The sequence below is a fragment of the Manis javanica genome, chromosome 4, assembly GCF_040802235.1.
Source record: "Manis javanica isolate MJ-LG chromosome 4, MJ_LKY, whole genome shotgun sequence".
In the NCBI taxonomy this organism is placed as follows: Eukaryota; Metazoa; Chordata; class Mammalia; order Pholidota; family Manidae; genus Manis; species Manis javanica.
Window position 1 is genome coordinate 99,549,080 of NC_133159.1, and position 23,552 is coordinate 99,572,631.

Consider the following 23,552-nt stretch of genomic DNA (forward strand, 5'->3'; position numbering starts at 1 on the left):
AAGTCACTAAGCCACTGACTGCCTCATTCTGGGCCATGGCGCCCACCAGCCTAGTGCTGTCTCCTGACTCAGTCAGCCTGTTTCCTCTACTCCTCAGACCACCTTCCCCTTGGCCCTCTGGTGCTGAGGCGAACCCAAATGACCTCACTGCAGACAGACGAAGGAGGCAAGGAGCGAGTTAGAGTTCACTGCCCTGTGGGCACCAGCCCCATGGGGTCCTGGCCTGGCTGCCACTTGCTGTGTACCTGTGTGTGAGTCTGTTCCTCATATATGCACTGAGGCATCGGACTTGAAGGTCCACCCAGTGATAGCTCTACTGTCACAGCCCTGACATCAGAAGAGAGGGCCCATCTGCCCACCATTGGAGCAGCTTCCAAGGCATATCTGAGCACCTAGAGTCACCATACCAGGTGCGAAGGCACTGGCAAGTCTGGAGGGCTGGGGGAAGCACCCCTGTGCTGAAGAGGAAGAGGAGGGGGGTGGCAATAGGGCCCTCAGGGCCTTATGAAATGAGGGCACAGGAGGACCACCTGGCAGGCAATCTCCAGGGGAGATTAAGGTCCCCCACCCCACACAAAACAGGTAAAGCCATCTTTCATCCAGGAAAAAAACCCAGAACCCAGACCTTAAGGAGCTAAGAGCCCCCCAGCATCCATGAGAAGGTGATACCCTCCTCAGCTCCACCCCTCTCTATGCATTCGACAGTTGTAACATGCAGCCTCTCTGGGGATATGACGTTCAGCCTCTTGTCTACCAAACCCCAGGCACCTACTGTGGGCCAGGCCCAGTGCTAGATGATGGGGCCCATGGGGAGCAATAGTAGGTAGGCCCCAGCTCTTGTTGGATTTACATTCTAGTTGGACATTGGTCAAATGATCCCACAAACAGAGGCTAAGTTGCAAAACTGATGAGGTCTATAAAGGCCAGACATGCAACGCTTAAAGCTGCACTGCTAAGAGCCTGCAAGGGGGAGCTGAGCGAGTGAGGAAACCAGCAGAGGATCCCAGAGGAAGGGATCCTTGAGCTGATGTCTGAGAGAGGACAGAAGCAAGGCTTAGAGAGGAGAGAACAGAAGTCAGGCAGAGGAAACAGTATGGAACAGGCAGAGACCCCCAGGTAAGACAGGACAGAGGGGTACACTGTCCCCACACGGGGAGTGAGGTATAAAAGGAAACAGAACAGGCCAGGCTGGCTGAGGAGGCAGGGACAAGGCGGGAGGGGTACAGGGAGGCGGGGAGAGCCCGAGGAGTTAGATCAAAGCCTGGGAGCATCTTTGTCTTGATCCTATGAAAGCACTTAATCTGGGGAGCTGCTAAGGGAAGTGAAGGAGGAAGGAAGCAATCAGATGTGCATTTCTAAGAGAAACCAGAAGATGCAGCAGACCGGCTAGGAAGAGGCTTTTGGGGTCCAGGTGGGAGCCAATGGTGGCTCTGCCTAGGATCAGGGTGGCACAGATGGAGAGATTTCACCAGAAGAGCCACAGTGAGCTAGCTTCATGATGACCTGGAAACAGGGAATGCTGAACAGAGATGCCAAGGTAACAGCCACAGCTCTGGTTCTGTCTCTGTCTGAGGGAGTTTCTGGCTGGGTGGTTTCTGTTTTCCCTGTAAAGCAGCAGGGAAAGTCATCTGCTGGGGGTGAGGTGTGCTGGGAGGGGAGGTCAGAATATTCACACAGGTGGGTTAAAATAGTCACCCTGTATTATCATGAAGCAAGACAACTAGAGAAATGGAGTAGGACTATCCCGCACTGTTGGGGGCCCAGGGTGCTTGAAATGTCATCTTGTTTGTGGGAGATAGGCTCACATTTCCTAATCTAAGAGCCCTGGGGCCAGGCAGGTGGTGGAATTCAAGTTTTTGTAGCTAACTTGACTTTAGAAAGGTAGTACATGCATATGCCACATAATTGCAACACACCCCCAGCAGGGTCTGGGCAGCACCCTGTAATCAAATACATTAGTATTTCCACAGCAGAGTATGAATATTCACACCAAAGTGAATCAACAAAGGCTAAATAGCCTCACAGCTGTTCAGGTTATTTTGCCCCTAAATGAGTTCTGGAAGAAAACAAAATAAATTTGTTTTCAGGGCTATTTGGATTTTGGTATTGTGGATAAGGCAAGAAGGGCCTACACATGCTCCTAATAGAAATTTGAAGATTATAAAAATAGGAGAGTAAAATAATCACTGTCCCACTGAGAAAGGGCTTCTGGACCTCCTCTCTCCTGGATGGGTTTTTTTTTAATGATCGTCCCAGAAAGTTCTAGAAATGGATGGAGGGGTTACTTATGCCTGGAAGGCATACTGGCATTTACTGCTGTTCACAGATGTCAGTCATGACAGTCTACCAATCAGCTGGAAGCTGGGCACTTCCCACAGGCTGGAAAGCTGGACCTGGTAGGAGGGCTCTGGGTGGCTTGGGAAGTTCCAACTAGGAAGAAGCACAAGATTTTGTAACATGGGTCAGGTTGACATGGACACAGTCTGGTCATATCCCTTGCAGGCTGAAAAATACTTGGTTCCTCACTGTCTGCTCAAAAGTCACTTTTTCTACTCTTCGTTCTAAACACTCTAAATGCAGGGAACTTACTCTTCAAAAGGACCCTGGTCTCATCTCTGGCTTTTGCCCATGCTGTTCCCCATGCCTGGGATTCCCTTCCTCCCACTCAGATCTGGTGAACTCCTACTTACTTCTCACACTCAACACAAATGCCACCTCCTCTTTGAAGCTTTTCCTGACTGCCTGTGGCAGAGCTAGTCTCGGGCCCTGGGCTCCACCAACTCTTGTCAATATCCACATCACACATTCTGTGTGCTTCTTTTCAACACTTTATGTATTTTTAGAGAGGATCCCATCTCCTGTTTCTCTTGGTATGAACAGTCCCTGGCACATGGGAGAGAAAAGAAGAAGAGAGAGCAAGAGACAGGCAAGGACTGACTTGTTTCCTTGAGGTGAGCTGAGGACCAGACCAGGGGCTGGGAGGTCGTGCCAGTCTTTGTGTGCTAAGCTGTGTCAGCTGGGGTCTTCTAGGACAAGAAGGTCCTTAAGGGCTTTAAAATTCTGCTTTGTAAAACATGACTATTTTAATGCTGGCTCCTTTTCTCTCTTTTCCTGTCCTTCTCTCTCTCTCTCTCTTTTTTTTTTTGGTAATTATTGCCTTTTTGACCAGTCATTACTCAAGTTTTTACAGAAAGGTCTGGACCATATGTGAGACCCAAACACATGCCATCATTTGGGTATTTCACCACTCCCTAAACCAAGAACTAAGATGTGGATAAATTCCTAGGCCCAGTTACTGTTCAGGGCCAAGTTTTATAAACAGAGCGGCCATCCCAGGGAGGGCACCCTAATCCCAAACCACACAATCCCAGCTGGCCCCACAGCCTGAGACATTGCTCAGAAGACAGGGTGGGACTCTGCCTTATATACAGCCATTTTTTTTATGGAAACAAAAATTACTTGTTTGTATGTTAAAACTGTATCTTTATGCTGTTCTTTTTCTGTTTTTAAAAATTATGGAACATTTATTGTAAAATGTACAAAAGTGTAGAAGATAGTGTAATAAACCCCCACATACGCATCACCCAGCTTCAACAGTTATCAATACAGAGCCAATCTTGCTTCCTCTACATCCCCCATTCAATTTATTTTGAAGCAAATTGATGGATTCAAATCTGAAATTGATTAGGCCCCAGGAAAAGTTGACCTTTCAGGAGAAAAGCATCCTGTGTGAGTGGTCCCTGGGCGTCCCCCCTTCCAGCCTGCAGCTGATCTAGCATTTTCCTGATGGAGAAGACCAGATGCCCAATGCTCATCTAGGGGTAAAGTGAGTCAGGACTGAATGTCTCTCGTTCCCTGAATTTAAAGGGGCTCTTTCAGGATGCCTGAGATGATGGTACATGATTTCAACAAGATCCTGATCATAGTGTCAACAGAGGATGAACTCACGGCCAGACCTCAGGAAGCCAAAGTACTTTCCAGACATCAGGACATGACTGCAAGAGCAGAGGTTGGCAGTGGACTTTCCCCACCAAAGACAAGGCTCACATGCTTCTCCAGGTGCCTGCTGCAACAGCTTCCTACCATTTACACAATTACACAATGGCTGAGTTACTTCCTCACACAGGGAATGAGGTGTTTCATGGTATTCCAATGGCATGAAGATGCTTTTTGAATCACAAGCAGGTGCTGAGCGCCTAGCCTGACAGGAGTACACGGCCCAGCTCTCAGCACCACTGGGCACCTCTGGTACGTGAGCCAGCCAGGGCAGTGAGACACCAGATGGCACTGGAGCACCAGCTTCCCAGAGCCCAAGAGCACCGTCACCTTCATGAAGGACGAGAGTAACAGCAAATGCCTCCCACGTGCTCTCTGCACACCAAGAGCGGCCCTCCATGCTCCCCTGACAATGCTTCCTCACTCCATCCTGTAGCTGAGGAAACTGAGGCCCTGAGGCCAAGGAACTTGCCTCCAACTGCTGAGTGGTAAGTGGGACTGAACCAGACTGGCTGGAGAGTCCATGTTCTAGTAACAAGGCCGGGCTGCCCTCCTCCTGCTCAGAAGCCTCACTCTAACTGTGGGAGTCCTGAAGTTCCACCACTAACCTCTCCTCCTGGGCCTTTAGAACTTGCAGGAACCCCACTTCTCTTGTCTAATGGCCAACACACACCTGTAGCCAGCCTGGTTCACTGGTCAGGACCACTTGGTTGTCTAGACCTCAGAGAGAGCAAAGTGAAAGGCAGATGCTCGGGCTATCTGGACCCTGCCCCTGGAAGGCTGATGTGGTTTTCATCTTGACTGATTATATGTGTGTAGAACTCAAAAGGCATGCAAGGTTCCACATAAAGTCTCCTTCTTCTCAGCCCCATATCCCGGACACCTCGCTCCTCTTTCCTGGACAAAGGCAGGTTATCAGTTTCTTGCATCCCTTTCCAGCAATATTTGGTGTGCATGTAACAGCAATATACCTACCTACACACACACACACACACACACACACACATATCTACAAGTGTGTGTGTTCCTTCTTTTCCCTACTACCCACACCAGAGATGTCCACTGCCCTTTCCCCCAGCCTCAACCCTTCCTCAACATGCTGAGTTGGGAGCCACGAAGTTCCAGGGCCCCTGGCAAGCTGCCCCCTCTGCCTCTGCACACTCACAGCCATGGCCCCACCATCTGTCTAAGGGATCACCAGGCCTGGTCCCCCTGTCCCAGGGTAGCTGCTGCAAGATGCCCATGACTCCCAGGTTGTCTTTCATCTGGACTTCATCCTGAGATGGCTGGATTTGCTCCTGGTCTGACTCAAGTCTCCACCCGTCCTTAACTGCCCACACCCTGCCACAGGGCCCCTGGAGCTCACAGCCTGTCATCAGCAGATTCCTCCATCTCCATGACCCCTCTCTGGACATTCCTCTCACCTTCTTGCTCGGACTCACGGTCCTCCAGCCCAGCTGCAGAACAGAATCACCTGGGGAGCTTTCAACAGCTACTACCACCTGGACGCCACACCCAGGGATCCTGATTAATTAGTCCATGGGCTTGATTCTGGTTAGTCAAGGGTGGGACTGAGCCCTGGTATCTCTCCCCATTACACCTTCTAGGTGAACCTGACTTGCAGGGAGGGGCTGAGCAAACAGCCCTGAGGCTGCAGCATCTCACCCCCTGACTGGGTGCTTTCTCACACATCCTTGGTATGTTGGGCTTGGAGGTGGACAGGTGCTGCCTGTTCTTCCAGGTCACTCGCCTCATTCCACTGTGCACTGTCTCTTTCCAACACTGCTGCTGTCATGATTCTGGGTGATTCAATAACTATGTCAGTGTCCCTTCCAACACATGCCTCTTGGTCCCTTTACCTCCTCCCTTCCACCATCCTGTCCCCCACCCCTCTCCTACAGTCATGCTGTGGTCTTTGTCATAACTAAGTGCTCCAGTTAGAACCTCAGTGCTAAGCATCCTGAACTCCAAAGCAGCCTGTCTTCCTGGCTCACTCCTTCTAGTGTCTTGATTCCAAAAAATTCTTCAACCCCCCCAGGATCTACCTCCATTTCACTGTCCCTCACCCTGTTTGTGTTCCCACTTCCCTCCTCCTTAACCAGCTTAATCAGTTTTGGTCACTTACACTCTCCAGTCCCCTGCTGTCTCTCTCCATTGTCATCCCTTGTTATTTCCTCCTAACTGGTGAAGTCCATCCCTCCACCTACTCTGGGCGTGCCTCCAAGCAGCTAGACATAGCTGGAGAAATCACGCAACACACACCTTGGGTCCCCTGACAAGCAGGACCTTGGACAAGTCATTTCACTGCTCTGCACCTCAGTTTCCCTATGTGTAAAATAGCAAAAACAATACTTACTGGTAGGGGCACATTGAGCTTAAATGAGTTAACATATGAAAGTGCCTTTAGCACTTCCTGGCCTGTAGTAAGCGCTGTCTATTGTAAAAATACATGATCGTTAGAAGTGCCTCACTGATGGGAGGCAACAGCCTGCTTTCAGAAGTGTTAAAATGCAAAGAACTGTCCATCTTGGAGCTGGAGATGTGTTAGCTACCCCCATGCTGGCTGGCATCATTGTACACTCCCTACTGCTAGCCACCAGTGTGCCCTTCATGCCTTGTGCACTCCCTATCTCTTGCACAATTACTTCACACTCACTCCTCCTTAGGCCTCCAACCCCTTCTCCACCATTTGTACTCTCAGCTGATGACCTTGCTTCCCACTTCCCAGAGAAAAATGACACAATCAAAAGGGAATTCTGGCAATGAGAAGCCCCTCACCCCAGCTTCTCAGTTGCCAACAACTGTGCCCATGGGCTGGCCCTTCCCTCCTGTCCATGGGAACGGAATGTGCTCCCAGCCAAGACCACTTCTCTGCTTGGTCACCGGCTTCCACCTCTCCTGCTTATTGAAGGACCTCGGTTCCTTTCACCCAACAACATCAGTGTCCCCCCTTACTGGATATTTTTTAAGTGTACAATTCAATGGTTTTTAGTATATCACAGAGGTATGCAGCCAATACCACAATCAATATTACAACTTTCTCATCACCCCAAAAAGCAAGCTTATCCCCACTAACAGTCACTTCCCAGTTTATACGTCCACCTGACCTCCAGACTCATCAAGCCAATGGCCTTCTCAATATCTCCACCTGAATATTAGACATTTTAGACTCACCATGTCTAAAACAGTATTCTTCATGTACTCCAGCAAGCTGATCCTCCCACTGTCTGGGCCCATCTCCATAAGTGCCAACTATCCTTCTAGCTGCTCAAGAGTTATCCTTGACCTTGCCCTTTTTCTATCCCTCACTCCAACCCAACAGCAATCCTGTTGACTGTACTTCCTACATGTATCTTCAGTCTGATCACCCCCATTGCCATCCACTAGCCTTTTTTAGCTGGTCACCTCTCACCTGGATGAATTCTAGCATCTGGATAAATTGACCTGGATGGAGCCTTCTAGCTGGTCTTCCTGTTCCACCTGCTGTTGTTCAAAGGGCACATTAACCATTTTGCATCCATCTGGCAAAAACTGAAGTCTAACATGGGTGGAGTAACTGGTACTCCACCCATGTTAGACTTAGCAACATTGGGAGTGTTAGTAGATGCAACCACTTTGGAGAGCAATTTGGCCAATATCTAGTAAAACTGAAGATATGCATACCCTTTGAGACAGTAATTGCACTCCTAAACCTATATACTCTAGAGAAACTTGTCCACATGAAGACCTGTGTAATAATGGTTACTGTAGCATAATGGCAATGATGAAACTGGTAGCAAGTTAAATGATCATCAACTAGAGAATAAATAAACAAATTTTAGTTTAGTGCTCCAGTGGAATACTATACAGCATTGAAAATGGATGCACTAGAGCTACATATATCATTATAGATAGATCTCAAAACACAGTGTTGAGCAAAAATAAAAACAAGTTTCAAAGGATTGTTCATAATATGGTGTCATTTATGTAAAGTTTAAAAGAATGCACAAATTCTATTTGTTGTTTATGGATACATATATGAATTACATTTTTTTGGAATTTATTTTAGCAGGATAAATCCCAAATTCAGGAAAGTGGTTATCTTTGGGGAGGAAGGGAATGGGATTAAGGCAAGCTATACAGATACTTTTATGGCATCTGTAATATTTTATTTTTTAAGTATATTTATTCTATTATTATATGTGTGTTATATGCCTGAGACATTTCATAATTAAAAAGATGTTTTACAGAGTGTCTGAATCAAATGGGGAGCAGTATAGTGTGTGCTGGAACTGATAGCTAATCTCATGAATTGGTTCCACTTGCTCCTGGAGTTACATACCCAGCTCTCTTAACCATGGATGCCACCAATGAGCCCATCTGCAGACCTGATTGAACACCCACACTTATGAACATCACCAGAGTATATAATTGTCTCATAAAGTTCATTTAAGTATAACTGAAAGACCCAAGTGAACACCTTAGACTGATCATGATTCTTGAAATACAGTTGAAGTAATTCATAAAAACAGCAGGCTCTCTTCTCATGGCCCTCTGTTGTCTCCCCCACAGAAACCAGGTTCACATTTTTTTCCTTGTCCATCATCAGGTGTTCACAGCAACCCTATGCCAGCCACGTGGCTTGGGCGTCATGCTCATGTCTCAGGACACTCGCTAAGTGCTTCATAAAGTGGACCTCCATGGTTGCTCATGTAGAAATGTTATATCCAAAAACACCAAGGGCCAACTCATGCCGTCTGGTGAATATGGAGTGGTGTGTGTCCTGCCCTTGCCACCTCCCAAACATCAGGAGCTGTTAACAGGGGAGTCAAGAGGGAATGGGTATTTTAAACCCCACTAAATCTGGATTCTTCTCCATGTGTCATCTGTATGAACATTACGTGTAGGCATTAGTGTGTGTGTGTGTGTGTGTGTGTGTGTGTGTGTGTGTGTGTGTGTGTGTGTGTGTGTGCGTGGGGGGCACACGTGTGAGATGGCAGTTGTGAAGGCCAATACTAAGGGCCTCGAGCTGGCAGAGTTCTGACTCATGCCCGTGGACTGGCGTCTTGCCAGTTCCCTGCTGGTTGCTCACTGATCAGCTGGCACTAGAGGTGGACTTCCCAGCCTGCCCAGCTGGGGTTACTAGTGTACATTGGTTGGGTACTTTGAACTATTCCCCAATCTGCATTTGAAATTCTCTCATTCCTCAGTGACTTGGCTCATGCAGGCTATGCCCAGTGGCCCAAAGGAGAGCAGAGAGGAAAGGCCACATGGTGTGCAAAGACCACCGTCAGGAGACCTGGGTGTGCATCCTCAGAGTGCCTAGGCCCTGCTGCAGCCCTGTCAGCTGTGCAGTGGTCCTGCTCAACCTGTTCATGGGGCTCTGTTCATGAAATGAGAGATGTGGATGGACTTGGTATAGGGTAAAATCACTATATTATCTTTAATAAAATAGTAAAATTATTCCCCTGATTTGGGTACAAGCTAAGATTCCCAAGGTAGCTTTCTTCTCTCAGGCATCTTCTTGGTTCCCATTGTCACAGACTCACCCAGTGAAATCCCCACCACTCCTTGCCTCCAGGCCCTGGCCAAACCCGACTTCCCACCATTGCCCCAAGCATGCCCAGAGCTTTTCCACGCTCTTGCTCATGTGGTTCCTGTAATGTAGGTGCCTGCAATGTCCGACTGCCACTCACTGAAATCCTATCTGCTCTCTAAAGCTCATTTCATATGTTGTCTCCTCCCTGAAGCTTCTGATTTCACCCAAATTGATGATGTCACTTTCCTTGGAACCTTGAGGGCAGGGCCCATGTCTCCTTCCAAAGTGCATCCCTCCAGGGCCTAACACAATGCCTGACCCATAGCAGGTCCTTAGTGAGTATTAAATTGCATGAAGATGAGCAGGCCCCATGGAGCTGTTAGTGTCCTGCAACCCTTACCTTGGGAGTGAACATGTGTAGGATGCCATCAACAGCCCCTCGCAGCAGTAGCCCCCGGACCAGGAAGCAGGCCAGCACCACATAGGGGAAGAGGGAGCTGAAATACATCACCTGCAGAGAGGACAGGGACCCACCGTGGGGCAGAGCCCCTCCTGCAGCTGGCATTCCCCTCCCCGCTCACAGCTGGGGTATAAGAGCCTCCTCTGATGGCAGCAGAAAGCACAGCCCTGGGACCCCCTGGGCACAGGGCCAAACCCACCGCATGTCTGGCATTGAGCCAAGGCAGAAGCAGGCATACAGACAAGCTGGAGTCAGCATGGCTGTACCTGGGGCTGGTTTTCTCTTCAAGGGCTGCTGGGGCTACCCTGCAGCCTCCCCACCCCTAGGAACCACCAAGGGGCAAGGAGCCCTTTGCTCTCCCTACTCATTTTTTCAAATCTCATGCCTGCTCTTCTGTCCCTGACTCCAGTGGGTCCCCTAAGGATCTCCCCTGTCCGTAGAGCTCCTCTGACAGAAGGCATCCAGGAGGGTAAAGACATGACTCCCAAGCAGAAACATCAGAAGTCCTACCTCTTATAATTATAACTCGTGTGCTATTTTCTAGCATATGTGTTTCTTGTACATTTCTGTATTATCCCCATGTGCCCGGCACAGAGCCTCACACAAAGAGGATGTTCACAAAATGTTTACTGCACTGAAAAAAATCAAGAGGGCTGTTAGGGGAGGATGGTGTAAAGGTTACGAGTGTGCATGTCCAGAGCTAGACCACCTGAGTTTTTATTCTGACTCTACCATTTTACCAATCATGTGACTTTGGGCTATGTACTTAACCTCTGTGGACCTCCATCTCCTCATCTATAAAGTGGGTATAATATAATAATTCTTAGCTCACAAGGTTTTTGTGAACCATGTGGCAGGGCCTGGTAAGTGCCACGAAGTATCAGCTACAATGTTGCCTTTTGAAATGGAAGACGCGGTGGCTGAGAACACTCCCCCTTTCCAAGGCTCAGCTTCCTTGCTCATCAGGTCCAGTAATGAACCTGGAGCCTCACACGGACGTCCAGTGCTCTAGTTCCAGCTTTGGGACTGGATGGCTGTGTGATCTCAGGTGAGGCACTTTCCCTCTCCAGGCCTCAGTTTCTTCATCTGTGAAATGAGTGGATTGGGCTATAGGATTTCTAATGTACTTCCCAGCCCTGGAAGCCCATGAATACGGATATGTGACAAAGAAGAAAGGACGCTTTTTTGAAGGGGATCTGACCTGCCGGGAGAAGGCCTGTGCGTTTGGCTGGTCTGCACCCTGAGACTGGTGTTGGGCTGCCCTAGGAGGCCCCCAAGCCCCCTTCACTCACCACACCCACCTGCTCAAAGAGCCCTTTAGTTGCAGGCATGGTGAGCCACTGGTTTTCAGCAAAACTTGCTCAGAGCAGGCTCTTCTAGGGCTTTTGCTTGGGAACCATAGAGACTAGGATCTAGACAAAGATCCCTGGCTCAGTACTCCTGGTTTTCTTTCTCTTTAAAGTATCACATTCTAATACAGCCCAACAACAATTAAACAACAGCCCAAGTTATCTGAGCACAGAGGTGGTTGGGAGTCAAAGCAATGGTCCTCTGCAAGCCCACTCCTAGCCCCTCCCACGGGCCACCCACAGGCAGTGACCTCAGGGGGCCCGTGCTGCCATCCGGAGCCCTCCGCAGGCTGAGCCCCTGAAGGCCCCTGCACAGATGACCCAGAGTTCTCAGCTCCCTGCCCTCCAGGCTTCTCTGCTGCCCCGTGTGAACCTGAGTGCCCGCTCCAGACTCACCTTCCCCGAGGACTGGATGCCCCTGACCACGGCCATGCCCACGATGCTCCAGGCCACCAGGAGGCACAGCGTCATCTTCCAGTTGAGGCCGCCACTCTCCGAGATAGAGTTGGAGATGTCTAAGGCCTCTCGATACCAGAAGTAGGTAGTGGCTGAGCTCTTTTCACACTCTGTCTCCACCACTGAAACAGCAGCAAAGACCACAGGGCCTCCAGGGCAGGGCTGTGCAGCCACCTCCTCAGCTGGACCCCCACCCAGGGCAGCAGTGGGTGAGGGGACAGCTGAGTGTGGGTAGCAGGGAAGGGCTGTGCTTCTTCTGGGGTCACTAGGATCTGACTGACCCTGAGGACTCCTGGGCTCCCGACAGGGCCTGGGAAGTTTCAGGACACACTCATCTGGCTAAATTCCACTCGTGCCACCATCTGCCCACGTCCTTCCATGGAGGACAGGAAGGTTAGGCAGAACTGGCCTCAAGTTCCTTGGGAAAGGTCCTGAGCTGGGAGCCAAGGATCTGGATTCTCATCTCAGATCCTTGGTTAAATCAGTCATGCGGCCATGGGGAAGTTGCTTCTGGGCCTCATTTTAACCATCTGTGAGGTGGGATAAATCATCCAGCCCTTTATAAGACTGAATGCAAATTAAGCTTGTTTCCAGATAGGACAGTGGAGTGACACAGAGTAGTTGATAACAATTAAACAAAAGTCACAATTTTCATATTTTTACCTACACTCAATATTTGATTCAATCTCTGTAAAAACTGTATGGGATAGGCTGACAAGGATCATCAGAAGGAGAAATGAGAATCAGAGAGGGTGGTGCCTTACTCAAGGTGACACAGCAAGTTAATGAAATCCTAAATCTGTGTCTAAGCTCTTGGGCTTAACTCCTTGCTGGGACAAGACTGGCTAGGGTCCCCAGATCGTCATACTCAGAAAGTCCCCTACTTGCCTGCCAAGGTCCCATTCCTGATGACAGGACATTCACTCCAGGGCAGCGGGTACTGGAAGGACTTGAAGAAGTAGAAGATGCTCCACCCGATGATCACATTATAATACAGCCCAACAAAAAGGCAGACCTGAGGAGGAGGGTCCACGGAGGGGGATGAAGGCTGCAGGCAGCTCCGCCCCAGCCCCCAGCCCCACCCAAGGCCCCCACTCAGGCTGGCTGCACGCATCACAGGGCCCAGCCTTGAAGGAGGAGGAGGGCCAGACGTGGGCAGCGACAGCCTCTTCCTAATCCTCCATTCATCCGGTATTCGAGGAATCCACAGAGGAATGTCTCAGATATTAAAGTTTTCTCCTTTAAGCAATAAACTCTTAAAATGTTAATCCTTTCCAGTTAGAAATTATTCTAAGATGCTTGAAGCACCTCCCCATCATTTTCTGGTGACTCGGGATCACAGTTCCAGGGCTGCCCTGGGGGACCGTGGGACATGCGTGGCTTTTGCGTCTGCCGTGAATCTCCCCAGACAGTTTGGGGCTTTTGGGGATGCTTCCTACTGGCTTCCTACATCCCCTCTTCGCTCAGGGTGCTATTCCCCCTTTGGGAATGTCAACAGCTTGCCTCTAGAAGGACATCAGTTATCATTTCATATCTCTAGAAAGACGCCACTTCTCATTTCTTGGAAGCATGATAACTAACCTTGGTGGAACTGTGTTTAAAACAGCAGTGAGTGCATGCTGAGCGAGGGCCCAAGGGGCTTCTTTGAAAGCAAGGCTTTTACATGCAGGGGTTTACTGCCCCACTCTGGATGTTGAGAGGTCCCTTCTATCTCCAGGCACCCCACTATATTTTGCATCAGTGACACTGCTGGTCAGCGTGAGAGTGGAGGGTCCCTTGCTTCATCAGGTTCACCTGAGCCTGGGTGTGAGGAGCAGACACTCCTTCAGCACACCTTACAGGGAGCAAATATGGAGAGAGAGACCCTTCCTCTCCTTGGGTGCTCACAGTCCAGGGAGAGACACCCCCTCCTACTCATGCATATACACATGGCCAGTCCCCTCAGAGTGCGCTGTATTTGCCCACATCCATGTGTGCAGAGCTGATGCCCAGCATGGCACAGGAGTTGCACAGACCTTTTCCAGTCTCTGCCTGAGGCAGATTTGGGCTGGCCCTGCTGCCAAGCGTGATACACTCCTCAGTCCCTTCCAGAAGCAGGCCCCAGTTTGTACCCCAGGTGTGAGCCTGGGCACCTGCAGGCTGTGCCCTTAAGAGAGTCTCAGTTTCCTCCCCTAGAGCACTAAGCAGAGACTCCTCTGTGGCCCTGTGGCTAAGCCTGGTGGAGTTCCTGGTCCAGGCCAGTGGGGTCTCCCTGTCTCCCACTGTTCCAAAGCCTCACCACTCCTGGGTGAGCCAGGCTCCTGTCTGGGTCCTTCTTCAGCTCTGTTTATGTTCACAGCAAAATGGCAAGGAGACCTGGGCCCCAGGCCGCATTTTCCTGTGCCACCCACTTGCCCAATTAAAATACTCTTTAAGCAAGGAGAAAAGGAAGAGCCTCCCTCACAGGAGGTGATGGGCTGGTACACAGAGAGAGGGATCTGGGATGGTCCACACGTCCCCAGAGAATTCCAGCTGGGATGTTCCAGGCACCCCTTGTGAATATGTCCCAGGCTTTCCTCCCTAGTGACCATTCCAAATTTTACATACTGCTTCAGGCAGTATGGCCAACTCTCAGTTTAGGAAACACATGGTCCTGATATACCAGCTGGAAGAAATTCTCACACTGAGGGTCTCCCTCCCTGCCCTTGACCCAGCCCCAGACTCTGGTCTGTAAACCCGCACCCAAGAGCAGCCCCTATGCCTCCAGATTAGGGCCCATAACCAGCCCCTGACTCACTATGCAGCTGGAGAAGCCGATGCCCCCCAGGCGGGGGCACACGTAGTGCCACACGCCAATGCTGCCACGGCGGATCCTCTGGCCCACAGCCAGCTCCAGGAAGAAGAGGGGGATCCCGATGATGAGCAGCAGCACCAAGTAGGGCACCAGGTAGGCACCTGGACAGGAGGGAGGGACATAAGAGGGTGGGGGGCAAGGGTAAGGGAGAGGTGACAGCCAGGCCCTACAGATGAGTGCCCACAACCCTGAGCATCCTCAAACTGTCACCAGTTCTTACACTCTTCCAGGAATGTTCTGCATCATATGTGTGACTCCCCAGGCACTGGCCACACAGACCCTCCTTCTTCCCCTTGAATCTCCTGACCTGAAATACTAAGGGAGACCCAGGTACCTGTCAACACCTCCTGCTCACAGGGTCAGACTCAAAGACAGGCACTGCGCCGCCTCTCAGGGATCCATAAGCCAAGTCACGAGCAGACACGTTTCCCTCCTGCTGTACTCTGTGGATACTGTTCACACCCCCTCCCACCCACAGAGAAGCAGCCCAGATGGAGTGGGCCTTGCTCACTCAGCCCCAAGAGGCACAGAAAACCCAGGCACAGCATTCCCTGCTTCTGCACCAGCTGCTGACATGCAGACTGGCCAGCTTCAGGGAAGCAAAGCTTGGAAGCTCACCAGGGAGAGAGGGTCTGACCAGAATCGACATTAATCTATAGCTAATTGAGAGGAATGGGAGACAAATTAGCAGTTCAGGAAAGCATAGCCAGGAGGATCATAAAGGATAGAATGGATCCTGCTAAAGATTCCAGATGATAAATTAAACTCACTGCTCGGGGCCTCACTGCAGACACAATCTCGATTCCAAGTGACAGGGCATTTAGCAGGAGAATTAAAACCATGTCTGGACACAGACGAGTGATCCCCACTGAGAGCTGTGCCAATGACCTAGTCCTATTAACAAAGCTGTCAGCACAGCCCTGCCTGTCTGTCAAACGGTGTCAGGCCAGCCCTGGTCACCTGTGCCCTGATGGTCACCCGGCACCCCAAACCAAGCCTTGAAAGCTGGGAGTCTCAGAAGACCCCCAGCCACACTGCTCTGCCCTCCATAACATGACGTCTCACACATGCTCCCCAACATGTGCCCAGTCTTCCAACAAGCCCGGGCTATCGGGTATCTCCTAGGCACAAGACCTGGCTCTTGGCAACAGTCAGCTATTTATTGCAGGTCTGCTTTGTGCCAGGCATGTGCAGTGAGGGGGTACAGGGGCAACAGAAGGCAAAGACACTATCCCAGGAGAGCTCACAATGGAAGGCAGGACCCTCAGATCCACATGAGCGATGTCAGCACCTGTGGACACACACACGCACGCACACACACACACACACACACACACATGCATATACACAGACTACTCACACACACACAGACTAATCACCCAGGGCCAACCAAGCACACATATGCGGAGGAAGCTGATCAGGAAAGGCTTCCAGGGTAGGCAACCCACTGAACCTTTTATAGCAGCATCTAATTTATTAAACACATACATGCACATGGTCACATGCACATATAAATTCAACTTGTCACTAACAAGCAGCCCCATCAGTGTGCTCAGAGGAGGGAGGGCCTTATGTCATCTACATAAAAAAGGACTTCAGAGGAGGGAGGGCCTGAAAGTCTGTCTGTCTCTCCGTCTTGGGCTTGGGGAAATGGAAGAGGAGGGACGTGATTTGCAGGCAAGCACAGGGACACAGCCTCACCAGTTTCATATTTCACCCACACGTCCTTGGACGGGGCACGATATGCAGGAAGATGGGTTTCAGGGTGTCAGAGAAGAAGGCTGACATCTTCTGTGGATGCTTCTCCTCACTCCCCAGAAAACCAGGGTAAGCTTCTAAGCAAGCACTGTCCCAAGAACACTGCAGAAAAGGCCAGCCACTGAGGCTCATGTGCATCAGCTAGGCCCTAGGGCACTGACTCGGCTGCCGGTCCCTCCACCCTGCAGCCCAGGCCTGGCTAAACACAGTGCAGTGTTTGGCATAGATGGAGTGGGCCCTGCTCACTCAGCCCCAAGAGGCCCAGAACCCAGGCACAGCGTTCCCTGCTTCTGCACCAGCTGCTGACATGCAGACTGGCCAGCTCCAGGGAAGCAAAGCTTGGAAGCTCGCCAGGGAGAGAGGGTCTGACCAGAATCGACATTAATCTATAGCTAATTGAGAGGAATGGGAGACAAATTAGCAGTTCAGGAAAGCATAGCCAGGAGGATCATAAAGGATAGAATGGATCCTGCTAAAGATTCCAGATGATAAATTAAACTCACTGTCCTGGGCCTCACTGCATAGATCCAACTGATCTATGCCACAAAGGCCTGTGGTCAGGGTGAGCACAGTGGTTAACCAGAGATGTTTTTCCATATCAACCCTTGTTGAAATCATTTGAAAGTGTATCCTCTTCCATCTTAGAAAATAAAACTTGGGGACACAACTGGATGTCCTTTGATGTTTCTGTAGCTTTCAGAAGCCTCAGGTCATCAGCCTGAACAGCTAGGAGCACGATTCAGGGAGTTAGGAAATTTAGCAGAACATGGCTAAAGGGAGTTGGACTCCAGGATCTCTGAGGTCTCCTGGATCTCTAAAAGTTGTGTCTCAGTCCATACGCTGGCTCTTGCTTCCGGCAAACCCCAAGGTTATTCCTAGGACTGGAAAGTCACCTGTTCTCAGCCTGCTGAGATGCCTTCTGAACAAAGATTGAGGTCAAGACCCTGGAGCCAGACCTCCTGGGTTTGAATCCTGGCTCTGTCACTTAGTAGCTATGTGACTTTGAGCAAATTACTTACCCTCTCTGTGCTGCTATTTTGTCATCTACATAAAAAAGGACAAAAAGGATTAGATAGAGCCATATGAAACTGCTGATATTTGACCATTTTTGAATTACACAAATGGCCATTTCATATACTTTGACTCTATACCCATTGCCCACGGCTGTTGTGAAGATTAAATGAGTTCCTTACCTGTAGTAAGCACTTGGTGAACATTTGTCTCTCTCTCATAAAAATAAACAACAAAAAGAGCAAATTAAGAGGATGCAGAATAGAGGAACTGTCAGTATCTGGTGGAGCTAAGCAGAGTTCCAATATTCCCACCCAGAATTAACCAATGTTTGACTGGATCACTCACGGCTCCAATCACAGAGCTTCAAATTTCAGACCAAACAGCTGTCTCCTTCCTGAGATAATCTGCCAAAGCTTTAAGATTATTTACTTTACTTGTAAAATATAGGAGAGTTAAAGGTAGAGGTAAAAATAGATCCCAGGAATCAGAGAGGATGGAAAAATGAAGGCAGGAATGTGGAACAGCAAGCTCAGAATCCTAACAGTTGACACTGCTTTTCTTCTGGGGGTTGCTGGCGATGTCTGGTGCCATGGCAATTGTCTGGCAATGCTGTGAACTGGCAGACTTTGGCAAGAACATTGCCCTGGGGATGGGGGAGAGGAACTCTATGATTCAGCACCAACTGCCCAGGCAGAACTGATCTATGCCACAAAGGACAAAGTTAGACGTTCCCAGCTAGAGTCTCCAGACGCGACATGTCCTCTAAAGTCTGAATGCCTCTGAGCTCTTCTCAGCATCTCACCGCTCATAAGAAAACCACACAGTCCTATCTGTATCTTTGCTTTTAGCTGATCTTACACCAGCTCAGGAACTGGGCCTGCCATGACATAAGACCGAAAGATCTGATTGGCAGTCATTTCTTGGGGGAAAAAAAAGATCTTTCAAAGCAAAGAGAGCATGTGGTGAATACAGGCACACCTCACTTTACTGCACTTCATCACAGATACTGCATTTTTTACAAATTGGAGGTTTGTGACAACCCTGCTTTGAGTGTTTTTGGTGCCATTTTGCCAACAGTGTTTGCTCACTTTGTGTCTTTGTCACATTTTGGTAATTCTCTCAATACTTCAAACTTTTTCACAATTATTATATTTGTTATGGTGACCTGTGATCAGTGATCTTTGATGTTACCACTGTAATTGTTTTGGGGCACCATGCATTGCTCGCATGTGAGATGGCAGCAAACACCACCCTGCCCAGTCAGCAGTCATCAGCATCGAGGCAAGATCTTCCACCAGCAAAAAGAGTAAGACTTGCTGAGAGCTCAGACAACCGTTAGCATTTTTTAGCAATAAGTTTTTTTAGTGAAGGCATGTACACTGCTTTTTTAGACATAATGCTGTTGCACACTTGGTAGACTATAGTATAGAGTAAACATAAATTTTTTATGCACTGGAAACCAAAAAATTCATTTGTCTCACTTTATGGTGATATTCACTTGATAGTGACATTTGTTTTATTCCAGTGGTCTGGAACCCAACGTGCGGTGCCCCCTGAGGTAGGCCTGTAGACTGTGCTAAGGTGGAAAGATGAGAGCCTCCAGCCTAACTCAGTTACATGGGCTCAGCTGGTCATTCTCACTCCCTTCAGTAGAAACTGGAAACGAGGGGAATCTTCCAGCCAGACTCTGCCTTCTGAACAAAAGAGAGTGCGCCCTGGAAAGCAAGGAGGGCCCCTGACTGGGGCTGCACCTCTGGGAGAGGTTATGTCGTAAGAGTCCCATGGAGCAGACAGGGAAAGAGTCAGGTTAAAATACCTACAAAGTTGAGGCCAACCTTGGGCAGGGGACTCAGAGGCACAAAAGCTCTCTGCTGGCTCAAATCACTTTCCCAGGACCTGAGGTCTGAGCTTGTAAACGTCATTGTTTCCAGTCATTGGATTTTTCTTTATTTTCCATTAGCTTTCCCCTGGTTCCAAAGCAAGTTGCCCTTGGAACATTCCAGTATGTCTCAGAGGTACTGTGGGGATAAGGCCTGGGGAGCTGGAAGTAGTAAGTATAAGGGGTTTGATACCAGGGGCAAGATCCTCTAAGGGGATTACAACTCAGGGGATAGTAGGAGAGCCCTCCCACCTGGAAGGTGGTAGGTGTGCTGATTAAGTTCTCAGGCTCTGGGGCCAACCTGTCCAGGTTTGAATCCTGATTTTATCACTAGCTGTATGACCTTGAGAAGGTTATCCAACCTCTCTGTGCCCCAGTTCTACAGTCTCTAAAATGAGGATGATAGTAACTACTTCCTCTCATAGGGTTGTTGGGGGAATTCGATGGTTTAACCATATGAAATTGGTGCTTTCTTTGTCCCAAAATGCTCAAATAAACAGCATTACATGTATTTCAGCCTAATATCCAATACATGCTTACAATAGTGCCTGGCACCCAGTAAACATTTAGTGATAATGGCCACAGTTGCTCTTTACTGTGTGTGAGATTCAGTGTTAATTGTTCTATGTGTAAAGCTCATTTAATCCTCCCAATTATCCTGTGAGGTAGGATCTACTATGATTCCCATTTTACAGATGAAGAACAGAGAGGCACAGAGAGATGAAGCAACTTATGCAGGGTTGCAGCACTGACTGGCTGTGCTGAGATTTGAACCCAGGCAGTCCTGAGCCAGAGCCCAGGATCTTATCATCATGCCCAACAGCCTCTCAATTGCTGTTAGCCATTAGCTATTCCTGGGCAGTCTTACTCTGGAGTCCTGATCTCCAACCCATAGGAGCTCAAATTCTGCATCAGCAAAGGGTGTTCTTTTCACCCCTCAGCCCAACCATTTATAGGACAACCTTGGGACAAGCAAGGCTGCCTTTTACCTCCTCCGTTTTTCTGGCACAGGTAAGGGAACCTCCAGATGTTTCCCAGACCCACAGAGAACCCAATCTGGGCCAGGATGTACTGCAGCTTGCTGTTCCAGGCTGGCCGGTCCTCGGTCTCCAACTCCTCCTCCGCCGCCTTCTGCTTGCCTCCCGCCTCACTGGCCACGTTCAGGACACTCTGCTTGTAGTCCATGGGCTCCTCCAGGGCCAGCAGATCGGCCACTGACTCTGTGACATGCTCGCCACTCTGCTCACGCTGGGTCACCTTGCTGTTCTTCGGCATTGGTGCCCCTCGGGCCATGCAGCCCTGCGCCCAGCACACAGAGAAGGTGGGACTCAGCTGTTGTCAGCTCCTTCTCATCCAGGGACCTGGGGAACCAGGGGAGCAGGAAAGGATTAGCTGGCCACCCCAAACAGGCAGGGAGCTCTAGTGGACCCAACCCAAATCAACTCCCCATCACGCACTCAGGACTGGTCAGTGCCCTTGGATATTGAACTTGCCTTCCTTCCCATAATGGGGAGCTGACCGAGGAGTTTAAGGTCTGCAGACTCAGTTTTCCTATGAGTGTTACCTAAGCACCATTAGAAAGGGAAACATAAGGAAGCAGGCGAGGCCAAACCAGACATCAAACCCAAATAAAGAGCCCTCTGCCATGATGTCGGCCCTTTTCATAACTGCAGAGTGTTCAAGATCGTCTGGGGGTCTCCACAGCCTTTCTCTCCCAGGACTGTGCAGCCCTCTTGTGTTCTATTTAGCCACACCACCTGGTAAGACCCAGGAAAGCCAGTGTCTTTCTCTAGGGTCTTTCTCCCCAAAATGCAGTTCATGGGCCAGTGGCCTCACAGGGAGCTTGTTAGAAATGCAGAATCTCAGGCCCACCCCAGACCTACTGGATCATTCTCTGCATTTTTACAGGATTCCCAGGTGAGTCAAAAGGACATTAATGTTTGCACATGCACACAAAGACTAGAGTTCTCACTGTAGGGTCCCTGGACACCAGCCCCTGTGGCCGATTCACTCCCCAGCAGGCGCACTGGCCACGCTTGGTGAAGGATTCTGGCTCCAGAGCCCTAGAGGCGCTTCCATGGTGCCAACACATCCTGGTCCATTGCTCAGCGCTGACATTACCTGAAAGCCACTGCAGCCAAGAGCTGGTTCTCCATCCTTCAGTGACAGTTTTATAGCAGATAATGTCTGCACAGCCAGGGCGGGGGAGGAACAACCCTCCCCCGCTCCTGCCATTCCTTATGTTTTTCATGCTTTCTCTTAAAGAAAAAAAAACACCAAGGAAATGAGTCCTTGAAGGATCTCAACACTCTGCTATGTTTCAAAGTGCTTCCTCATTAAGGGGAGATTGGAGGATTTAAAATTAAACACATGTATACCCTGGCCTGCAATTGCCCTCCATTTTTCTAAGGGTGTAAATTACCCAGCTCTGTAATGACTTCACAAGGGAAGGAGCTGCCTCTGGAAGCCGGGCTCCCACTGTTCTCCTCTTAGGCACCACGTGAACAGCACGGGCAAGGTCGCTGCACCTTGCACGTAGAAGCATGCGTGACTGCCCTTTCTCCAGCAAAGACCCAACCTTAGCAGGCACCTGACCAGCCAGATCCCATTACACACAGAACAAAGCTGGGAGGCCTGACAAATGGGGACGACTGTCCATGCTCGTCTGCAGGTCAGACCTTGGGCCACATCCATGAGTGACACCTCCCTGCCCTCCTCCGCCGAGGAGGATGGTGAGTCTTTATTGACTGCCCTCTTCCATCCTGGGCACACGCAGGGGCTTGGCCTTTGGGGTGACTGGGACAGAGCCAGCCTAACTAAAAAACCTCAGAATTTCCTATAAGAAGCACAGCTCTCTGGTGGGACTCCACTTCCTAGTGGGTTAGATGAAGATTCCACTGTGTCCCAGCAGGTGCCCAAAGTCTGTGGACCCTTCAGCTCTCAGCCTCCCCAGGCTGTTACATTGCCCACGTTACACAACCGAACGGCACCTGCAGGAGTTGTGCAATGGGGAGGCCTGTGTTTCTGCCTAGGCTGCCAGGAAGAGCCCGGTTCACCCGCCCAGTCAGCAGATCCCTCACCCCAGAACACTCAAATGGAGAAAGCCTCAGGCACACACAGTGGCTGCTTGTCTAGCTATCCCATTGCCCCAAGAGCTTACATCAAGATTTTTACTAAAAACTAGAGCTGGGGAGAAGGGTTGGGCTGCTTTGGAGACTGCGATCGAGGGTCCCTCACCTCAGAGTCTCTCTCCAGGTACTCTGTCTAGGATCTGATCAGAACAATATGCAGTGCATTAGGTAGGAGGTAGTGACCATGCTGCCACAACAGGAGAAAACCCAGGGAGGCTCCCACAGGTCTGCCAAACTCATCCTGATGCTGACCGACTGGACAGTACACTTCCCCATAAACAGCCTAGTGAGCAGCAGCTCTGGTCACCAACATGAGAATGGGCTTTGAGCGGGGGGAAATGTCATTTTAAACTCAAGGCCTCAAGGATAAAATGAACACATTTTGGTAAAACCAGAGGAGGATACCCACAGCAGCATCAAGGAAACCACTGGCACCAGTCGGCTCTAATACCAGCTTCTTCCCTCTTCCCAGGGCATCACCGATGTGCATGAACATTCTGCACTGCAGGATGGGGGCCCAGGGCCTCCTGTGCCACCGGGTTTTGCAAAGTGCTTGTGAAAATTTGCAAACTGAGGCACTGGGCTGGGCTGCAAAGATGACTGGAACCTTCAGTGCCCAGTGAATACACTCAGAGGGCAATAGAGTCTGACACTCAGAATATTAAGTGGTCTATCAATATTTCTCAGTTTATTATGAGGAAACTGAGGCCCAGAGAGAGTAGGTGAATTTCCCGCAGCCTCTGGGTCATACTCAGCAGTGGACTGGGACACAGAAAGGAGACCACGGGCTGTGGTGGTAGATGGCAGGCCCTTTGAAGTCAGACATCGCCGGATTTGAGAGCTCAGGTTTCACTTACTCAATGTACATTTCCTGAGTACCCTCTCTGTATCAGGCTCTGTTCTAGGTGGGAGGGATGCAGCAGCAAATAAACTAAGCAAAGTGTTTCCTCTTGTGGAGTTTATATTTCTTGTGGAAGGGTCAGATACTAAAGAAAGAAGTAAACATACATAATGGCCAGTGGTGGTACTTGCTCTAAAGAGAAGTAACATGGCGGTGGGTTGGGGGTTGGGGAGCAGGGGTTAAGGGCTGCTGTCTTACAGTCTGGAAAGGCAGCCCTGAGGAAGGGCCATCTGAGCACAGGCACTCAGGAAATGTAT

General features: G+C 49.8%; 1 protein-coding gene across 1 annotated transcript in view; it reads right to left on the reverse strand.

Moving 5' to 3' along the window:
- Positions 1-23,552, reverse strand: part of SLC6A17 (solute carrier family 6 member 17) — a 46,722-nt gene that overhangs the window by 10,198 nt on the left and 12,972 nt on the right. The window contains exons 2-6 of the mRNA XM_037004837.2: positions 20,253-20,624; positions 14,556-14,713; positions 12,668-12,794; positions 11,720-11,901; positions 9,915-10,025 (exon numbers count right to left, since the gene is read on the reverse strand). Of these exons, the coding sequence (XP_036860732.1) occupies positions 9,915-10,025; positions 11,720-11,901; positions 12,668-12,794; positions 14,556-14,713; positions 20,253-20,556 (882 nt within the window). The 5' untranslated portion in view covers positions 20,557-20,624. The remainder of the gene's footprint in view (positions 1-9,914; positions 10,026-11,719; positions 11,902-12,667; positions 12,795-14,555; positions 14,714-20,252; positions 20,625-23,552) is intronic.